Source organism: Geospiza fortis, unplaced genomic scaffold (genome assembly GCF_000277835.1).
Source record: "Geospiza fortis unplaced genomic scaffold, GeoFor_1.0 scaffold534, whole genome shotgun sequence".
NCBI lineage: Eukaryota > Metazoa > Chordata > Aves > Passeriformes > Thraupidae > Geospiza > Geospiza fortis.
In genome coordinates, this window is record NW_005054614.1 from 71,160 (window position 1) to 92,741 (window position 21,582).

At 45.2% G+C, this 21,582-nt stretch overlaps 1 protein-coding gene across 1 annotated transcript in view; it reads left to right on the forward strand.

Moving 5' to 3' along the window:
- Positions 1 to 20,111, forward strand: part of LOC102039383 (myosin-13) — a 28,103-nt gene extending 7,992 nt beyond the window's left edge. Inside the window, exons 16-40 of the mRNA XM_031064668.1 lie at positions 759 to 838; positions 1,369 to 1,456; positions 2,137 to 2,254; positions 2,820 to 2,943; positions 3,378 to 3,514; positions 4,205 to 4,460; positions 5,035 to 5,277; positions 5,931 to 6,107; positions 6,705 to 6,850; positions 6,937 to 7,027; positions 7,328 to 7,717; positions 7,810 to 7,936; positions 8,324 to 8,442; positions 9,392 to 9,588; positions 10,062 to 10,245; positions 11,104 to 11,269; positions 12,024 to 12,148; positions 13,608 to 13,916; positions 14,006 to 14,209; positions 15,263 to 15,388; positions 16,462 to 16,632; positions 17,715 to 17,819; positions 17,899 to 17,994; positions 18,955 to 19,089; positions 20,082 to 20,111. Of these exons, the coding sequence (XP_030920528.1) occupies positions 759 to 838; positions 1,369 to 1,456; positions 2,137 to 2,254; positions 2,820 to 2,943; positions 3,378 to 3,514; positions 4,205 to 4,460; positions 5,035 to 5,277; positions 5,931 to 6,107; positions 6,705 to 6,850; positions 6,937 to 7,027; positions 7,328 to 7,717; positions 7,810 to 7,936; positions 8,324 to 8,442; positions 9,392 to 9,588; positions 10,062 to 10,245; positions 11,104 to 11,269; positions 12,024 to 12,148; positions 13,608 to 13,916; positions 14,006 to 14,209; positions 15,263 to 15,388; positions 16,462 to 16,632; positions 17,715 to 17,819; positions 17,899 to 17,994; positions 18,955 to 19,089; positions 20,082 to 20,096 (3,929 nt within the window). The 3' untranslated portion in view covers positions 20,097 to 20,111. The remainder of the gene's footprint in view (positions 1 to 758; positions 839 to 1,368; positions 1,457 to 2,136; positions 2,255 to 2,819; positions 2,944 to 3,377; positions 3,515 to 4,204; positions 4,461 to 5,034; positions 5,278 to 5,930; positions 6,108 to 6,704; positions 6,851 to 6,936; positions 7,028 to 7,327; positions 7,718 to 7,809; positions 7,937 to 8,323; positions 8,443 to 9,391; positions 9,589 to 10,061; positions 10,246 to 11,103; positions 11,270 to 12,023; positions 12,149 to 13,607; positions 13,917 to 14,005; positions 14,210 to 15,262; positions 15,389 to 16,461; positions 16,633 to 17,714; positions 17,820 to 17,898; positions 17,995 to 18,954; positions 19,090 to 20,081) is intronic.
- The last annotated feature ends 1,471 nt before the right edge of the window (positions 20,112 to 21,582 follow it).

Below are 21,582 nucleotides of genomic sequence, written 5' to 3' on the forward strand. Positions count from 1 at the left end.
AGGTGTATGTTTTCTGACTGTGCTGTGAATCACCTGCATGCTTACTCAGCCTCTAGACAGGGGCCAAATAAATGTGCCAAGTGCAAGCGTTTTAGTCTTTGTAGACAGAGTTTTGTTTCTTGAGAGGAACTGGAAGAACAGAAAGGAGACCATGGAATAATTTCATAACCAGCTGGGCAGTTCTGGTGTTGTGACAGAAAAAGAGACAGAATAAATTTAGAATTCCTCTATAAATCTCGATTTAATTGGCTTCACAGTATAGCAACTATGGAAAGACACTGAGCTACTTGGACTTGCATTTCTGAGACTAAAATTTGCTTCCTGTTGTAACTCAGACTAGAACTGTATTCTTCACTGGGAATATTGGATTAGGAGATTTTTCTATAGAGGACCTCCCTGAACTAAGTGGATGCCTGGGGCTGAGTCACATTTTTGAGGTCTTTCACCTAATTAAAAAAAAATTTAAATGGGGGACTGTGTAATAGTGAAAGCAATATGTGATCAGAAGCACAGAGTACACTGTTAGGAAACTTAGGTCAGGCCCTACTGTTCCATACCAGCAACCTAAACCTTGCATTTGAGATCAAATATCCCACACGTGGACCAACAACTATCTAGCAGCAGTTCACTAAACTCTCAGGGAACAGTGTGTCAGTATTTAAAATGAAATATTTTATTGGTCCATGGCCAAAGGAAGATGAGGCCCACAAAATGTACTGCATATTCTAACTGTTCACCTCCCATCTACTTCTTCCAAGGTGATAGTGCTGGTGGTGGTGGCAAGAAGGGTGCTAAGAAGAAGGGGGGCTCTTTCCAGACAGTGTCTGCTGTGTTCAGGGTATGTGAATGTCTTTTTACATGAGCCATGCTTCCACAAAATGATCTGAGAGCTGGAATACCTATCCTAGAAAAACAGCTGAGAGAGTTGGGGCTGCTCAGCCTGGGGAAGAGAAGATTCCAGACACATCTTATTCTGGTTTTTCAATATATAAAAAGGGGGCTTATCAGAAAGACAGAAAATTACTTTTTACCAGGGCCTGTAGTGACAGGGCAAAATGCAATGATTTTAAACTGGAAGAGGGTAGATTTAAACTGGATATAAGAAAAAAAAATCACCCTGAGGGTGGGGAGGCCCTGGCACAGGGTGCCCAGAGAAGTTGTGGTTTCCCCATCCCTAGAAGTGTTCATGGCCAGGTTGGATGGGCCTTGGAGGAACCTGGGATAGTGGGACAGAGGTGCTGGGCTTGATGACCTTTGAAGGCCTCTTCCAAACCAAACCATTCTGTGATTCCATAACTCCCTGAACTTAAATAAGAATGCAAAAGCTTTGTAGCTTGCAGTTGAAGCCCTTGTTTTGTTCTATCCCAGGAGAACCTGAACAAGTTGATGACTAACCTGAGAAGCACCCATCCTCACTTTGTCCGTTGTCTGATTCCCAACGAGACCAAGACACCTGGTAAGTTCACCCTTATATTCTGAAGACAGGGGACTACCAGGAATTGGCCTGTTAAGCTTCCACACCAACTTCCCAAATAGTTCCTTTTGCATGTGAATCCTTTTGGGAGCTGGCCTGCAAGACAGTAACAAGGGGAGCTTTTTTGTGTTGTCTACTGTGACTGAAAAAAATTGAGTATTACATGGCCCATTTACTCAGTTTCGCTTATGTGTCTATCTGCATCTCTGTTTAATGTGTGTACAGAACTGAGGGTGAAAAAGATGGGTTTGATCACAGCTGATAAAATTGCCAGTTGTGTGTAAGAGCATTAGAAAATCCCTTGTCTGGATGGCACTGCACTACACTGTTCCACCTTTGCCTACATCCAGCAAGGAGGCTGATGCTGTTGACGATTTTTCAGTTGGTCTCCTAAAGCACCATCCTGCCATTTTTTGAGGAATGTGGCCTGATGCCTTTGCACAAGCACTGCTAGCCCTTGTGTTCTTAGTAAAACTCACTGATGCAAATCTCCACAACTTATATGAATTGAAGGCATGTTCTGTCTGCTCTTCCTACATCTTTAATTGAGAGCTGCTTGAATTAAGAAAAAAAAAAAAGATAGGCGATAATTCTGAAATGCTAATACACATGAAGATTCCCTGGGATAAGAAAGGGATCATGATGGATGTATTTTGTTTAAGGTGCAATGGACCATTACCTGGTGATGCATCAGCTGCGGTGCAATGGGGTTCTGGAAGGCATCCGAATTTGCAGGAAGGGGTTTCCAAGCAGAATCCTTTATGCAGATTTTAAGCAAAGGTAGGTCCTCAGTTATTACTCACTGTTAGGAAAAGGCCTCAGTAAGCACACAGCTCAGGTGACTTGTCTGGTGACACTTTTCCAGCCAGACCACATTAGTGGCATTGGAAGGAACCAAGTATTAATTCTGTTTTGAGGTCACCCCAGTGTTTCCCTCTCTGACCAGAGCAGAGATTTCTCTAAACATCAGAACCAGGATAATGTCTGAAGTGAAGCCAGTGCCTGATGATTCAAAGAGATGCAAAACACTTGCAGTGTAATGAGTAAGGTGCCATTACAGACTACTCTTGGAGTCTTACAGAGTACAGATACAAAGTCAATGCACAGGAGCCTCCTCACAGTGCTCTGTCTCTGCATCGTGTGCCTTTCCATCATCTTTAAAATGGAGACAACTAAACTGGTTCATGGGGGCTCAGTTGCCATAGAGTGCTAAATCAGAGCTGTCTGCTGTTATAAATACAGCATCTTCCATGCTGCACTGGTGTGAAACTGACCCATGATATACACTTATTCCTATCTTCCTCATCCTCTTTGCAACCAGTTATTGCAAACTGTGTCACCACAGGTACAAGATCCTTAATGCCTCAGCCATTCCAGAAGGACAATTCATCGACAGCAAAAAGGCTTCAGAAAAGCTTCTTTCCTCCATTGACGTTGACCACAACCAGTACAAATTTGGCCACACCAAGGTAAAGTCCTTGTGGAAGAGTAGGTATAATTAAGCAAAATATTTTGTTTGTTGAAAGTATTTCTTGCATACTAAATCAGCCTTCATGATGATTATAAACAGTCCAATCACTCTGCCCTGGGCAGGGACACCTTCCACTATCCCAGGTTTCTCCAAGCCCCATCCAACATGGCCTTGGACACTTCCAGAGATGAGTTAAATTTTCCATAAATGACAGTGGAGCAGACATCAAATAGCACTGCAATAATATGATTAGCTCATACACAGAGTGACTTGTCATGAATCATATGAACCCTGACAGAAAATTTCTCTAGCTTTTAAACCCTTTCCCTGCAGGCATTTTTCTTAAACCACCCGGTGCTGCCCTGCATCAGCTGTCAATGGCCATTATCTGCCCAAGCCTCAAGCTGTTTGACCCCTTTTTTTATGTTCCAGGTGTTCTTCAAGGCAGGTCTCCTGGGACTGCTAGAAGAGATGAGAGATGAGAAGCTTGTGAGCCTCATCATTCATACACAAGCTATGTGCAGAGGGTACCTCATGAGAACTGAATTTAAAAAGATGAATGAAAGAAGGTAATGTAAGAAAACGCCAGCAATTGTACTGTGTCAGACCAAAGGTCCATCAATGTAATATATTGTCTCAGGCAAAAAGCTGTCCTTGGTGAAGAACCTTAGAAATTATTGGGGAGCAGAGCCAGTACAAAGAATCAGCTTCCTCCTGACAGTCTCACAAATTCTGGCAGCAGCTGTTTAGAATTCAATTCCATAAAAATGTTTCCTTATTTTTCAGAAATTATTTTTCACTTTCTGTCTTAAAAATTTCTAATATGGTATTTGCTATTTTGAGTGACCCCAAAAGCATCAAGCTGATGTTTCCACGATCGACAGTAAGTGCCAGATTTGTAGTCTTAGCAGCAGTACTTCAACCATATCAGTTTTCACTGTGGTATTTACCTGAGCACTTGTGTTTTCCTTGAGACTGAGGAAAGCCTCAGAGATTCCCAGTCAATATGGCAAAGAAGTCTGTCTGTTTTGTAGCATTTCTTCCTCGTATATTCAGACCATAGATATTATTCAAGATACCGAACCAGCTGTTCTGCAGTAAGGGCCTCAAAATGACTCTTTAATAAAAACAAGGGAGATGAGAGAAAAAAGTCTCATGCAAAAGTTCTAGGGGTAAATCCTGGTGATGTGTGGAAAATAATCAGTATGTTTCCAGCTTGAGCCTCACCACCCCCATTAACTGGTTTCGTGTGTTTTCAGAGAATCTATTTATATCATCCAGTACAACATTCGTGCATTCATGAATGTCAAACACTGGCCATGGATGAAGATGTACTTCAAGATCAAGCCCTTGCTGAAGAGTGCAGAGTCTGAGAAGGAGATGGCCAACATGAAGGAAGAGTTTGAGAAAACCAAGGAGGAGCTTGTGAAGTCTGAAGCAAAGAGGAAGGAGCTGGAAGAGAAAATGGTGACCCTGCTGCAAGAAAAAAATGACCTGCAGCTCCAGGTTCAGTCTGTGAGTAACCTCCATTTCCAGATTCACCCCACTTCCTCTTACTCTGCTGTTCTTCTGCTCCTCTTTTCCACTGTCCTCTACAAACAGCACATCATGGGGACAAAGCCTCCACTGCTTTTTTCTGATCTTGTCCCTTACACCTAAGCAAGGTGCAAAGCAAACACCAAACACTAACACCAGTAAAAATACAGGAGGTTCCAAAGCTATCACCAGCGGAGGAATCAGACATTCCACAGTGCATATAATGTGGTGTCTGATTCTGGATGTTTCCACATCTGCTGCCACTATAATGTGGAGCTTTTCTGTCAGAGGCAGGACACAAACTGTGGAAACTGCTTTTCTCTGGAATACTGCTGAACAGAGACTGAAATTGCACCTGTCAGGTTCTAAAAGGTAATAAAATATTACGTGGCCAAGAGCAGTTTGGTGAAAGTGGACTTGTCACTCGTTGCCATGTGCTTTCAAATCAGTTCAGTTTCAAAAAAATCCAAGCATTGTTTCACTCACCAAGAGTCTTTAATGTCTTTTGTCATTTTTATGATAAATATAATGTGCCTTCAATGTGTTCTGATAGGAGAGTGAAAATCTAGCTGATGCTGAAGAGAGATGTGAAGGACTCATAAAAAGTAAAATCCAGCTAGAAGCTAAAATTAAAGAGCTAAATGAAAGACTGGAGGATGAAGAGGAGACAAATGCTGAACTGACAGCAAAGAAGAGGAAACTTGAAGATGAGTGCTCGGAGCTGAAAAAAGATATTGATGATCTTGAAATGACTCTGGCCAAAGTGGAAAAGGAGAAGCATGCAACAGAGAATAAGGTGACAGAGGAATCAGGGAATTATTCTTCCTCAGACTGTGCTCCCATTCAGCTTGTCAGTTTTGTGGAAAAATGTAGGCACTTATTCATAGAATAAGTTCTATGAATAGAAGTGAGATGTGTCCAATACATAGGAGAGAGGTATTTTCACTCAATCAGTCAGCTGACAGAATTTTTTCTGTTAAGTTTCTTTGTCATGTTATCATGGTTTGTTTCAATTTCAACATATTTTTGGCTGTGCTTAACACTTGATCATCTCTTTTTAAAGAACATGACTTGTTGAGAAATCACAGCTGTTTTCACAGCAAATACATTCAGAAAAGAGATTCCTTGAGCAAAAGCAACTCATAGAACTTTTTAAAATCCCAATGGGAAAAACTTTCAGAGGCAAGGAAAGTTCTAGCAGGTTTCACTATAAAATTTAGTAGGATAGGGGTGGGGATCAAAAACAACTAAAGCAAGAATTCCTGTCACTGCAGGACCAGAGAGATGAGGCTCTCAGGTATGATATATGCTGCTGCCCTCATGGCAATCAATAGAAATATTTTGCAGAGAGCATTTTGATTACATCCATGCAAGGATGCAGTCACTGTGTTCTTAGTCTGCCATTTCTCAAGGCATCCCCTCATGGGATGGATGCTGTCTGTCTGACAGGTGAAGAACCTCACTGAAGAGATGGCAGCTCTGGATGAAAACATTTCTAAACTCACCAAGGAGAAAAAGGCCCTCCAGGAAGCCCACCAGCAGACACTGGATGATTTGCAAGTTGAGGAAGACAAAGTCAGCACCCTCACCAAAGCCAAGACCAAACTGGAGCAGCAAGTGGATGATGTAAGTAGAAGTTTTTGAGTTGTGTATATATACACTGTGATAGATTACAGTACACAAGAAATCTGTAGGTTTGGAGTATAAGCAACACCTAAAGCAGACAAGCCAGCTCTAATAATTTCAGCCAAGACACTGCTAATTTACAAGAAAATTGTGGAATCCAGGACATCTTTCATGTTCATCATGGGGTATTTCAGCACTGTAGACTTTTGTGATCTGATTTAACTCATTAGCTGAAGCAGGAGACCTGTGACAGTTTGAAGGTTGCTGCAGAGTTATTTGTGTGCACATATACTCCAGGAAGTTATAAATACTGGGAATTTGTATATATTTAGCAGTCTATATGCTAGGAACTGCAGCTACTGGGAAAATTTAACTTCTGTTTTTCCAAAAACTAACGTTTCAGTATTTCATATGTGCACAGTCAAGTTGTCGACACGTCTCTCATGGTGAGAGTGCAGCACACATGGAGATGTCCTGACTATTGTCCTGATTATTTTCTCTATTCATCAATTTCCAACTTAGTTAGATTTTTAAATCAAGCATAGTTACTTTCAAACTATAATTTAGGTATTTCAAAGTATGTTTTATGTGTTTTAGCTTGAAGCATCTCTGGAACAAGAGAAGAAGCTGCGAATGGACCTTGAGAGAGCAAAGAGAAAACTGGAGGGTGATCTGAAAATGTCTCAGGATTCCATCATGGATCTGGAAAATGATAAGCAACAAATGGATGAAAGGCTAAAAAAGTATTACACTGACTTTTTGCGCTCTGAATTCTGAAATTCATGTTTTATCTTAACCACACTGAATTTGCCTTCTTGTTCTTTAATAGAAAGGATTTTGAAATTAGCCAGCTGCAAAGTAAAATTGAAGATGAACAGGCTCAAAGTTCTCAGCTGCAAAAGAAAATTAAGGAGATTCAGGTAAAGTGGAGGAGTTATTAATAATTTTACTGGCAACACAAGTTTCTTAAAATTAATTGTTAGACCATTCTACAAAAATATTATCCCTCACATGAATAAAACCATTAATATAGGACTCTGGGTGCTGTTCCCATCTCAGGGCACTTTCGCAGAAACTCTGTACATGACTGCATAGGAAATTTCTTACATGAACATTGTGGCAGGCTTTGAGAATGGATGTGAACGTTTCCTCTTTATTCCTTAGTGATGATTTTACATCTGTCCATCCAAAAGCCCTCTTTAACCAATTAACTCTCACAGGCTCGGATAGAGGAACTGGAGGAGGAAATTGAGGCAGAGCGCGCTATCCGCGCCAAGTCAGAAAAGCAGAGAGTCGACCTGTCCAGGGAGCTGGAGGAGATCAGTGAGCGCCTGGAAGAAGCAGGAGGGGCCACAGCAGCTCAGGTGGAGATGAACAAGAAGCGTGAGGCAGAGTTCCAGAAGATGCGCCGTGACCTGGAAGAGGCCACGCTGCAGCACGAAGCCACGGCTGCCGCCCTGCGCAAGAAGCACGCGGACAGCACAGCTGAGCTGGGCGAGCAGATCGACAACCTGCAACGCGTGAAGCAGAAGCTGGAGAAGGAGAAGAGTGAGCTGAAGATGGAGATTGATGACTTGGCCAGCAATGTAGAGTCTGTCTCCAAAGCCAAGGTTGCTGCGCGGGAAGGAGTATTTCTCATTGTTAGCGTTGTTCTTCTGAACAACAGGATGAACTAAGGGATTTGTTTTCTACCTCTTTGCAGAGTAACCTGGAGAAGATGTGCCGAGCTCTTGAAGACCAGTTCAGTGAAGTCAGAGCCAAAGATGATGAACATGTGCGGCTCATTAATGATCTGAACACACAGAAAACACGCCTACAGACTGAGAATGGTACGTTCCTTGGTGAAATATAATATTCCAGTGTCAAGTACTTAAATATGCTGCCTGAATGCCCATGTGTTTTGTAACATATTCATCACTTAGTGATCTGAACAAAACTCAGAATGTAGAATCTCCTTCTGGTGGCAGTCATAGAAACCTGCCCAAGGAAACACAAAACCAAACCAGAAGCAGTACTGTCAGTCAAAATGAACATGTGAGTTTGTGGTCAGTTCATCTTTGATGTCAGCACAGCTTTTCCTATCATTGGGAATGCAATTACTACTCTCTCTTCAATTTACTATGTTATATCTTGCAATCCCACATGGCTAGCTGCTCTCATTCATTTGTTTTACGTCTCATATCTCTGTGTAAAAAAAATAACCTTTTTCTTGTTAGGTGAACTTACCCGGCAGCTGGAGGAGAAGGAGGCCTTGATTTCTCAGTTAACTCGAGGCAAACATACTTTCACTCAGCAGAGTGAAGAGCTGAAGAGACAACTAGAGGAAGAAAATAAGGTGACTTGCTTTCATTTGAAACAACAAATTTTAAAATAAATGAGATTTCTCCTCAGAGAAGGGACATCAGAGTAATAAAAATTTTGAACTTTGCCTTGGAATACAACACAGGGAGGAGACGTTAAAAATTAAATAAGCAAGACAGTTTAGGCCCTTCTCATCATGCATTCTGAAGATCAAAAACATGAGAGAAATGAAGGAAAGTAGCTCTGTGCCTATAGGCAAAGCAAACAGCAGCAGCCAAAAAAAGGAAATAGAGCTGGAGCGCTTGCACTTTGTCTGTTGTCGGATTTATTTTGCCTCTGCCTGAAACACCTGGTGCAGATGTGTTTGAGAGGTGTTATCCCCCCGGACAAGCTGGGCATGTGTCACAGACATATCTTATGAAAAATCCTTTTGCCAGGATTTTTTCTCCTGAGAAGCTGAGAAGCCTCAGAAACGAAATGTAAACAATGGTTATCTGCTGCTGTGGAATGCAACAGGTGCATCTTTGATTGGTCTTATGTGGTTGTTTTTACTTGATGACCAATCACAGGTCCAGCTGTGTCAGACTCTCTGGTCAGTCACAAAATTTTATTATCATTCTTGTCTAGCCTTCTGATGCCTCCTTTCTCTTTCTTTAGTATAGTTTTAGTATATCTTTTATTTTAATATAATATATATAATAAAATAATAAATCAGCCTATTGAAACATGGAGTCAAGATTCTCATCTCTTCCCTCATCCTGGGGACCCTCAAACAGCACCACAGGCAAGCACCCAGCCCTGTTTAACAACATCAAGCCTGAAACACAGAATCCCTAATATTATTCATTTTCCTCCTTCTGTTTCTCTAGCAACTGCAGTACATGGACAGGGAGATATGAATATTTTATCAGACTAGAGGAAAAATATCCAGTCACAAATTATTCATGTTCTGACAACTTATTCATTTCATTTGAACTGCCAAGGCCAAGAACGCCCTGGCCCATGCCCTGCAGTCCGCTCGCCACGACTGTGACTTGCTCCGGGAACAATATGAGGAGGAGCAGGAGGCCAAGGGGGAGCTGCAGCGAGCCCTGTCCAAGGCCAACAGTGAAGTGGCCCAGTGGAGAACCAAATACGAGACGGACGCGATTCAGCGCACGGAGGAGCTCGAGGAGGCCAAGTACGTGGAGGGGTGGCTTGGAGCAAGTAGAAGGATATTTAAGCATAGTGAGGGCAGAGCTGAAGGAAACCAGAATATGTTTGTAGTGGTAATATGCAGAGAAGTGTGCTTTTTAATGTGTTGGAAGTGAAAAGGGGAGTGAGGGGATATTTAAAGAAGTAGGGGTGGAGGCTTAGGGGTGTCTACATGAAGGAGAATTCCAGTGCATTGAGTTAATCATAGCAGTTGAAAGAGTACATTCTTTACACGGTCAGTATTGAAAGCATATTTTTGGTCCCTCTCCTCATTGGCACAGTTTTTATCCTCTCAATCTATGCACCACTTCAGAGTGCTGTGCCACCCCAGGCTCCTGGCACCGCAGCATTACACATTGCTCTCTGTGCCCATCTTCCCCATTCCAAACTCCTTCCATGTCCATTTTCTGAGAAGGTCAGAATTTTCTTTTCCTCGGTGCTGAATGTCCCATCCTGCAGGAAGAAGCTGGCCCAGCGCCTGCAGGACTCAGAGGAGCAGATTGAGGCTGTCAATGCAAAGTGTGCTTCACTGGAGAAGACAAAGCAGAAGCTGCAGGGGGAAGTGGATGATCTCATGATTGACGTGGAGAGGTCACATGCAGTCTGTGCAGCATTCGATAAAAAGCAGAGGAATTTTGATAAGGTTTGTTCAAAGCACCAAGCCAGATCTAAACATCATCAGATATTTGATAGGACAAGACAAATTCTGAAATTATCAAAGATCTGCACTCACAGTAAAATAAATTGCATCTTACCCAAAGCAAAATTATGGTAATGACCCCATAGTGGGACATGTGGCAAAGTCACTGTATAAGTAACCTCAGGTGACCACGGCAAATAATAAATCAGCCTTCTGATAATTTAAAAAAACATGAAGTCTTCACAAGAGAGACTGGTCAAGCAGAATAAGTACTCACATGCAAGCTAACAAGCCCTGGTGCTAGTCTGACAGCCTAACCTTGGGGTTAGGCAGAGCCTCAGGCTCGTGGAAAGTTCCAGCCTTCACTGCCCTTACTAATATTTAAAAGAATCTGCACTGTTGGACCAAGTGATGCTGCACAGCCTTGTGTCTTAGCATACCCTTGTGTGAGTGAGAACACTGTGCTAAAAAAGGGATCTTACAGGTCAGTGGTATCAAAGTGAGGAGAGAATTGGTAGAGAATGACCTTTCTTGGTGGGCTTGGTCCAGGACCACTGGCTCCCTCAACACTAATGAGCCTCACACATCCTTATTCAGACCAACTACATTATGTTCAGGTTGATGTCAAACCAAACTCCTTCCTGACAGCTTGGGGCACACACTAGTGTTGGTCAAAGAGGCAAATTTAAGTAGATCTCACCAAAACAACCAGAGCATGCATCACAGGGAGCTATTGTCACAGGCAGAGAACAGTCCAAAGCAAAAGACCCTTAAGACAGGCCAGGCCTCTTGGGTTCTTGTCACATAAGGGTGCAGAGATGGAGTGTGTCAGAATGGGTCATTCTTCTCCTGTCCCTCCAGATCCTGGCTGAATGGAAGCAGAAGTACCAGGAGAGCCAGACTGAGCTGGAGGCTGCCCAGAAGGAGTCGCGCTCCCTCAGCACCGAGATCTTCCGGATGAAGAACGCCTACGAGGAGGTGCTCGACCAGGCTGAGACTGTCAGGAGGGAGAACAAGAACCTCCAGCGTGAGTTCATGTGTCTGTCCCCTTGGAGTCACTGTGAATCCACATTTCTGCACTGCCAGAGCTCTGCCTCTTCCCAGGGCTTTGTTCTTTATGATTTTCCCACAAAGGCAGTGACTTCCTTTCCGGTTCACCTGATCATAAAGTCACTTGCAAGCACACATTTCCACCCCTACAGCCTCCTCAGGATGCTCCCCCCTCTTCACACCATTGTAATCCTCTGCATGGATGAGGACCAAGTTAACTGAATAGACAGAAATTATGATGATACTCAGTTTTTTCAGATTGCTTCAGTCACTGCTACTAGAAAAAATCTGGCAGGCTGTTGTCTCCTGATTATTGGAGGACCATGCAGCTGTGGCACAATGGGTTGGCATTTAAAAAGCAAACTAATTATAGAAAGGAAATGCAACTCAGATCCTTTTTGTGAACTGAATGATCACTGGGAATTATCTGAGTATAAAGAGATCAATCAAACAGGACTGTCTCTGGAGATGTAATTTCACTACCCAGAGGAAGCTGGCATTGTTTCTTGAGCTCACTTGGTTGGTCCCTCTCATTTTCAAATTGCACACTGAGCTGGGATGTGCAGGTTATCAGAAATTAAGATTGCACCCAAGACAAGATGTATTATTTTTCTCACTGTAACATCCCATTATACCAGAATCTCTTTTGTCCTCCCATTGCCAAAGAGCAATTGCAGGTGCCACGGATCACACTGTCTGAGAGGAGCTGAGTATGTGTTTTCTGGTTGCAGAGGAAATTTCTGACCTGACTGAACAGATTGCTGAGTCTGGAAAAGCAAATCATGGGCTGGAGAAAGCAAAGAAGCAAATTGAGCAAGAAAAGTGTGACCTACAAGCAGCATTAGAAGAAGCAGAGGCAAGTGTCCTCAGCCAGGGGCTTGCTTTTAGAGAAATCGAGAACAGAGAAAATTTGGGGATATATTTTATATTCCTGCTTATCCTGAAATTGTCCCAGAAGTGCAGTAAGACAGCACAGACAGACCAAAAAGCACAGAGACTGCTCCCTTGCCATACCAATGTGGCATTCCTTGCTGTGCTATCATGCACAAAACCCCCTCAGTCCCAGTCTAAAACTGAGCTCATTTTGCACCATCTCTTTGAATTTGCTTCCATGGAAGGCTGAAGAAAAGTCACTAAAATTTAAAAACTCTAATAGTTTTGTTTCTAGCCTTCTGTTCTCTATCTTCTCTGACTGCCTCTTGGAAAAGATTTGATTACTTCTGTATTACCACATCTGATACTCCACAAAATATCTTTGTGAGCACAGAATTAGCTTGTACAGGATCCCTAGAAGTCTTTAGTCAACTTCCTGGTCAAAGAAGGGCAACCTTGACCTTACATTAGGTTGTTCAAAGCCTTTTCTAATTGGTTTTCATAATTTTCAAGGATGGAGATTCCAGAGTATTGTTGGACAACCTTTTCCAGTACAACATCATTCTCAGGGTTAAACATTTTTATCCCTGTATGCAGCCAGGATTTCCCTTGTATTGACTTTTGACAGACCTTTTGTCTTTTTGTTGTCCACCACCAAAAAGAGCTTCACTTTATTTCCTCTTTAACTCCTCTTAGGTAGAAAAAGACATATAAAACAATCTCTAGATCTCACTACATGGGCGGGCAGTAGGAGCAAGAGTTATTGTGGTCGTGTAATCCATCTACTCCAATTTATGCATCTAAATATCATCAGTCCACTCCTGAATTAGTCACCATAAACTCATTCTAGAATCCAAAAGGAGAATCAGGGATCTCTGGAAAATATGTTCTTAAAAGGGACGCCAGGGCTGCATCAGCTGTTTTATTCTCTGCATGTGCTTATTTCTGTCCAGTGGGTGGAAAGACCAGCCTCAGGCTTTTCACTGCTACTGCAGCTGAAGCTGGATGGCACCAGAGGGAAGGAAATGAGCTCCAGAGGGAAAGGTTGAGTGAAAGGGGAACTCGCCCACACAGTCACTGGGGTGGGACAAGGCAGAAATCAGCATGGAGATGCAAGAGCAGGCAAGCTGCTTCTGAGCAGAGGCTTGGCTGTCCTGTTTTATATTTCCTCATGATCTGTTGCCTCTCCTGGGTCACCACAGCCTTCAGTCCCCAGACCTTGTGGTGTCTGAGGCATTTTCCTAAGGAATATTATTCCTAAATTACCATTGAATATCCAGCTGGGGTACAGTGAGTATGAATAGCAGTCAGATTTTTTCAGTGCTTGGTCTCTAAAGGTTCAATTTAGGATCCCTCCCAGCTGCAAAGGGTCACATTTTTGCACAGGCATTTCCCAGCAATGGACACTACAGAGACAAATTATAACATTTCAACCCTCACAGGGCTCTTTAGAGCATGAAGAGGGGAAAATCTTACGTGTTCAGCTGGAGCTGAACCAGGTGAAGTCAGATGTTGACAGAAGGACTGCAGAGAAAGACGAGGAAATTCAACAGCTGAAGAGGAATCACCAGAGGGTATTAGAGTCCATGCAAACCATGCTGGATGCCGAGGTCAGGAGCAGAAATGATGCTCTGAGGCTAAAAAAGAAGATGGAAGGAGACCTGAACGACATGGAAATCCAGCTGAGCCATGCCAACTGTCAGGTAGCAGAGACACAGAAGCACCTCAAAGCTGTGCAAGGGCAGCTCAAGGTAGGCACCACAAGGCTGCTGTCCCCGGACCCTTTGCCATTCCCTCTGCTCGCCTCTGGGTCTCACATTTGGTGCTCTCACCTTTCAAGGACTCCCAGCTCCATTTGGATGATGCTTTGAGAGAGAATGATGACCTGAAGGAGCAGCTGGCCATAGTGGAGCGCAGGAATGGTCTGATGACAACAGAGATGGAGGAGATGAGAGCTGCCATGGAGCAGACGGAGCGAGCCCGCAGGGTGTCTGAGCAGGAGCTCACAGACGCCAGCGAGAGGGTGCAGCTGCTCCACTCACAGGTATTTGGCACCTCCTGGCTCCACAGGAGATTTCTACAGCCCTGTGGGAGCGGCACAAACACAAACTCACAGATGGGAGCGGCACAAACACACTCACCTGCTGTGTGAGTCTCGGAGTTTAGTTGTTAATTGCAGCCCCGAGATGTGCAGGATGTCTCCAAAGAATGAGTCAGAGCTCTTTAGTTTTTCGGTCTTGAAGTTGTTTATTAATTCTTATCTATAAAACTTTCTGCCCAGCCGAGATCTGCTCAGCAGGGCAGCCACAGGCACTCTGACCGCTCCCAAGGTGGTGTTGTCTTTTTATACTACAAGCTACGCATAACATATTTACAATTACTTTCCAATATCTATCACCTATGTTAGACAGTGCACTTCTATTTTAAACCAATCCCAAAGTGCCAGCATCACAGCAGAAGATGGAGACCAAGAAGAAGAAGAAGAAGAAGAAGAAAGGCTAGACACGCCCAAGTTCCTCCATCTTGTCCCCAAAACCCTCATTCCAAAAATCCTAAAATCTACATTTTCACCCTGTGATAATTTTATTATGATACTATTTAAACTTCTGCGACTTTCAGGTCCTCATACAAAGCTGGTAATTTGCCCCACGGGTCATAATCAAACCCGCAGGTGCTCTGGGCTGTGTGCCCTGGCGGGGTCCTCGGCAACTCTGGACAACCAGAGGGATGTACTGAGTTCTGACATGAGAGGACAGTGGGAGCTGGAGGATGAGCTGGGGCTGGATCAGCTGGGGCAGGGACCAGCAGGTGCCTGGCAGGGCTCCCACCCCCACTCTGGGCTCCCTGGCTCAGGGGGGCACCAGAAATGCAGCCCCTGAGCCAGGGAGCCCAGAGTATGAGCCATGCTCACGTGGCTCTCTGCTTCTGATTCCTCAGATGTGGAATTCACAGGGACTGGGATCAATTAAATATTGTGGAATTCACAGGGACTAAGATCAATTAAATATTCTAGGATTCTGAGTTTTTAGGCAGCAGCTCATCCTACACTAATTAGTAAACAGGGAGGGGATGACCTGTCTGCTGACTGCCCCAACAGAACACGAGCCTCATCAACACCAAGAAGAGACTGGAAGTGGACATAACTCACTTGCAGACTGAAGTTGAAGACAGCATTCAGGAAGCCAGGAATGCAGAGGAGAAAGCAAAGAAAGCAATCACAGATGTGAGTCCTCTTGCTCTTTCATTTTGTGCTACCACAGTCACTTTTGCACTTTAGGAAGGCAGCAGTCAGACGGAGGAGAACCAATTCTTCAGCAGAAAATATCTGTGGCACACAGTCCCTGTCTCATGCAGACATTGCCCTACCATTTGTAGCAGAAGACCTCTCTAAAAAGGGTCCTCATGTCCTGCTAGCTGTCTGTATTGAAGAGGAATTCTCTCTCCCCTTCTCCATACCCATCCACTTTTGCTTCCAGAGTAAATGTAGTAGGCAGGATAGAACAGATGGTGGCAAAATCGTAATAGAAAAAGAGTAGTTTGAAACAAAGGCCTGTCCAGACACAGCACAGAAAAGCAGAAATTAAGGCTAAAATCATACACAATTCTATACAAATGCTAGACATGTAAGAAAGAAAAAGAGTATATAAGTGTTTCATTTAAATGAGGCTACAGGTTCCGCATTGTCAGAAATAACACCTGGGACCATCTAGGAAATGTATAGGAAAATTAAACAGAGGAGAATGGTGACACTATTGCATCAAGTCCTGGTGCACCAGTGTTTGGCCCTGCCTGGCCAGCAGCAGCAGTGCTGCAGGATCCCTGACCTCTCTGCTCTGACACATGGGTGACATCTATCAACCCCAGCTTCTGAGCTCCTCAGCAGGCAAAAGCTTTTCAGTGCAGTTTGAGGTACTCAGGGTCATCTCACTGGCAAAAACTGCTTAGAAATCTGACTGGCAAATTTCAGATAGCCAGATACCCAAAGTCATGAGGAAGCCCAGAGGTGCAGAGTGCTAGCTGGTAATACTTCAATTTTGACAGAGTTTAAAAAATAGAATTTTGGTACCAATCCATTTGCACGCCTTGATTATTGTTTTCTTTTTATCAACCCTGTCTGTTCTCTGAGGTGAAGCAGTTTTAGAAACACAGACTTTGAGGAAGAGTGATCCTGTTTGTCACAGCCATGGGCACTGAGGATGTGCAGAGTCACTCGCCAGTGTGAGGCTGGGGGTTTTTCTCAGGCACCCATAACTGCAGGGATGGAAATATTTGTAACACAACTGTGATCACATCCAGGCGGCCATGATGGCAGAAGAGCTGAAGAAGGAGCAGGACACCAGTGCCCACCTGGAGAGGATGAAGAAGAACCTGGACCAGACAGTGAAGGACCTGCAGCTTCGTCTGGATGAGGCCGAGCAGCTGGCACTGAAGGGAGGGAAGAAGCAGCTCCAGAAGCTGGAGGCCAGGGTATGGTGAAGATTTGGGCAGATTAAGGTGAAGTTTCTGAGTGGGCCCTTGGTTGGTGGAACCTCTTGGAAAGGTGGAAACAGGGAGAGCCCCAGGTATTCCCAGCAGGTTTGATGAGAGCTGTGCTGAGCAGCCAAATATTGCACTGTGGGTGATGAAGCTGAGAGTGACCTCAAAGAAACTGAGTGGGATAAAATAGGGGCAAATGGACATCAGGGAGACACAGATGGTGATTTTGTCTAGGGAAATATAATTTAAGTTGTATTTACTTGGGGATGAAATTGGAACTAGTAATGGACACACTTCAGAAGCTGTGGAATGTGCAACAGAAATGAAAACCTAAAACAGAAAAAAATGTGGGCTTCATTAGGAAAGGCACTGAGAACCAGACAGAGCTGTATGGCAACACATTCTTGCCACTATATTAAGTATACCACGAGCAGTTCTGGTCTCTGCAGCTCAAGAAGGATCTGCAAGATAAAGCTTTATGAGAATTGACAAGGCTAGGACTATGACATTGGGAGAGACCTCCCCAAAATAAATAAAAATACATACTTTACAGAGTGGGCATTGAAATTTGGAAACCTGCCATCATGGAAGGCTGTAGAGGCAGCTGGTAAAAGGTTCAAAAAGGGAGTAGAAATCAGCAGGTTTACAGAGGAGCACAGGCAGATATGCCACCTTACATCACTAGTTCAATGCCTGTGGAAGCTGGACAAGTGGAAAAGGGAATAGACAGCAGCCAGGTTTCCATGCTGTCCCCAAACAGTATTTGCCACTGCCACTCCCAAAGAAAACAAAATAAAACAGATTTTTCCCATTTACCTGTTGAACATTCATAGAACCAGCCCTTCCCTGTTTCAATTTCCTCTTCTTTGGCAGATTTACGCCTGATTTTGATTACAAATGCTCTAGGTGTGCACAGCTAAGTTCCTTTTATAAACAACTATGGATTCACACACTATGTCATCACCAACATAACACGGGGAGCATATTTTAGCTAGTCTAGACCCAAGAAGCAGCTGCAGGACAGCAGGATCAGCAGCCATTCTTGCCATCTTCACCACGATCCTGTGTTCCAGATTAACGAGTTAGAAAATGAGCTTCAGTCTGAGCAGAAACAAGGAATAGAATCCCTGAAAGGAGCTCGCAAGTACGAGCGCAGGCTGAAGGAGCTCACCTACCAGGTACTGCACATCCTCCACCCTCCCACGTGGGGCGCCTCAGTTCGGCTGCCACGGCTGACTCCTTTTTCACTTCCTACAGTCTGAAGAAGATAAGAAAAATATTCTTCGGCTCCAGGACCTGGTGGACAAGCTGCAGTTAAAAGTGAAAGCCTACAAGAAACAGGCTGAGGAAGCTGTGAGTGGAGGACTCTTTTCAGTGGGGCCTGGGTGGAGATTTCCGAAAGGTGGGCTCCCTAGATCATTAAATTATTGAATACTGAATTTGACAGGGCAGCCAAGGCCACACTGCCTTTGAATATTCTTAATTATGGCTCACAACAGAGCGGGTGTAGCTGTAGTTCTCCTGGAACTGGTGCACTTTTGGAGCCACACAAGCCAATTTTCCCACCTGGAACAGAGTGGGGTAATTGTTCTTCCCCCCGAGTGGCCATGCTGTGGGTGTTACTGGATACAAACACAGAGTACTGGCAATGAGGCCAGCACAGGTGTCAGTGGTGGCAGGGTATCACTGACCGGGGTCTCTGTACAAATCACAAATGGGACAGGACTGCTGGGAACGTGCCTTGAGCTGGTTTATTTTCCAGCATCAGTCTCATTCCATGGCTATGACAATGGGAAGATGCCATCAGCTCACATCCCAGGCAGCAGACTAACAACTTCATGTTACAACTCACTTTAAAAGTTCTTTGCCCAATCACACAAAGCAAAAGCACATTGACAGTAGCTCCATCCAACCACTATAAGCACAGGTACCTTTGGTTAAACAATGCTTGCTTATTTCAAATACAATACCTGCTTGTGAGCCTTCAAACACAACGCACAGAGCTCCATTATTAAGCTTAGAACTCCCTAATATCTCACTAGATAAACTTTTCTGCAGCTTAGGGAGTTATTCTAGCCAAGTGTTAATACACAGACCATTGTTCTATTTGTCCTTACTTTTCTACTTCTTACATAATTTTTCTGCTGACCAATCTCATGGCCACTGCTTAGCTCTAACCACAGTTCTGCTGTCTCTGAGGCCTTTTGCAGCTTTCCCAAACCCCTCTGATTTTATGGATTCCCACAATTCCCCCTCTCGGGGGATTCCCACAGCAGGGCAGTGTCATCCGTGCCAATGCTCTCTGATTTTCAGGAGGAGCAGGCAAACATCAATCTCTCGCGGTGCCGCAAGGCGCAGCACGAGCTGGAGGAGGCGAAGGAACGGGCTGACATTGCTGAAGGGCAGGTGAACAAGCTGAGAGCCAAAAGCAGGGACATGGAAGGCCAGGTGAGTTGGAGGCTGCAGAGAGGGACCTTCCTGTGCAGGTGGTCACTGCCCAAACAGCCGCAGCTGCATTCCTTCCATTCTTTCACTGGAGTGTCCTCACATAGAATGGCTAGGAATTGTCACTGTCTTGGTTTGGAAAGACAGGAGTCTGCTAAGGAAGGCAGGAGCCTCCCCTGAAATGGAAAATGTAAACCCCCTCCCTCTGAATTGTTATAAATTTGAAATTAAGGGGCTCTCAGGCAAAAATATGGGAGCTGGAATAACAGTTCTTTAATAGGGAAGAAAATAAAAAGATAAAATAAACAATGCAGTAACCAAACCAACACTGACAGAGTCAGAGCCCAACCTGACACCCTGTGGGTCAGGGTGCTGGCAGCAGTCCCATTGGAATTGTGGCTCAGCCCTCCTGCAGTGTCAGGGGTGGTTCTGCTGGAGCAGGGATCCTGGAGAAAGGTGCAGTCTCTGCCTCTGGAGATCCAGGGGAAGAGGCAGCTGCTGTTCCTCTGGGAATCCAGTGCAGAAGCCGTGCTGGTGTTCCAGAATCTCAGATTATATCCAGGTAGGAATGCTTGGCTCCTCCCTCTGGGCTCACCTCTCCCAGTGGGATGCTGTAGTTCTTATCAGCCATGCAGGGACATTCAATAGCTGTTATCAGCAGGTCTCTCCTCTGAGAGAGGATTGGGTGTGGAAGAGACAAGGAAAACTGCCCACTGAACAGAAGCCAGCTGCCACAGAGATGGCAAAGAGAATACATCTTGCCTTGCAGTCTGGGACAGTCACTTACTCAAAACCACTGCATTTTGCAAGTTCTTTTGGAGTCAGACCAGATACAATCAACCCTAAGAATCCAGGTCTTTCAGCACAATTGGGAGATATTACTTCTTCATTATAAAATGGCAGAACAATTGCAACAGCCACAGACTTGAAACAAGACCACAAATAACTCAGTTGCTCCAATACCCTCAACATTATCTTCCTTTTTCTGTACTTAGAAATCAGAGAAATGAGGTTCCTGACCTGAGCTGCGGCAGGCTCCCTCCTGATAAAGACTTCTGTGGATCCAGCAGATATCCATTACTTTCTTCAAGTAACCTGGTGTGCTTGTGTGTAACTGATATATTTAGCCAGCCTTAAGGTGAAGCTCTGAGAAATCTTATATATATAAAATAAACCTGGGTGATGCTTTAGTGACTAAATGGACTGTTGATTCACTATGAGATTGACGAGTGTCTGTCTGTGTCTGTCTGTGTATCTGCGTATGTCCATGTGTCTCTGTGTCTCTCCATCTATGTCTGTCTGTCCATGTCTGTGTCTGTGCGTCCGTGCCCATATCTCAGTCTGTCTGTTCCTGTCTGTGTGTCCCTGCCTCACAGTCCATCTGTCCATGTTTGTCTGTCTGTGTCCTTGTGTCTCCTGTCTGTGTCCACCTGTCTGTGTCTGTCTCAGTCTCTCTGTCTGTGTGTGTCTGTGCCCCTCTGTCCGTGTGTCCGTGTCCATGTGTTCTTGTCCATCTGTCAGTGTCTGTGTGTCCATGTGTCCTTCTGATATGTGTCCATGTGATGTGTCCATGTGTCCTTCTGATGACAGTGTATGCCTCTGTCTGTGTGTCCGTGTCCCGCTGTCCGTGTCCGTCTGTCCCTCTGTGTCCATGTGTCCGTGTGTCCATATCCCGCTGTGTGTCCTTCTGTCTGTGCATCCCTCTGTGTCCCGTTGTCCATGTGTCCGTGTGTCCATGTGTCTGTGTCCCGCTGTCCATGTGTCCCTGTGTCTTTCTGTCTGTGTGTCCATGTGTCCGTGTGTCCGTGTCCCGCTGTCCATGTGTCCCTGTGTCCTTCTGTCCATGTGTCCGTGTGTCCATGTGTCCGTGTGTCCGTGTCCCGCTGTCCGTGTGTGTGTGTCCGTGTGTCCATGTGTCCGTGTGTCCGTGTCCCGCTGTCCATGTGTCTGTGTGTCTGTGTGTCCGTGTGTCCGTGTGTCCATGTGTCCGTGTGTCCGTGTCCCGCTGTCCATGTGTCCGTGTGTCCATGTGTCCGTGTGTCCGTGTCCCGCTATCCGTGTGTCCGTGTGTCCGTGTCCCGCTGCGCGCCCCGTGCCCGCGGGCTGGCGGGAGCGCTGCCAGGCGCAGCTGCGCCGGTGCGGCAGGAGGGGGCGCTGTGGAACCACCGGCCCGCGGGGGGTGCGGAGTTACAGAGTGTGCGGGGTGCAGGGTGTGTGGGGTGTGCGGGGTACAGGGTGTGCGGGGGGTACAGGGTGTGCGGGGGATACAGGGTGTGCGGGGGGTACAGGATGTGCGGACTGAGGGGTTTGGGGTGTGCGGACTGAGGGGTTCGGTGTGCAAGAGGTGCGGTGTGCGGGGTGCGGGTGTGTGCGGGGTGCGGGGGATGCGAGGTGTGGGTTGTGTGGTTTGTGCGGGGTGCCCCAGACGAGGTTGCTGAGCCGCTCCTTGTCCCGGAGAGGACAGAGCATCCCCGCCGTGCTGGGAGCGCACCGCCA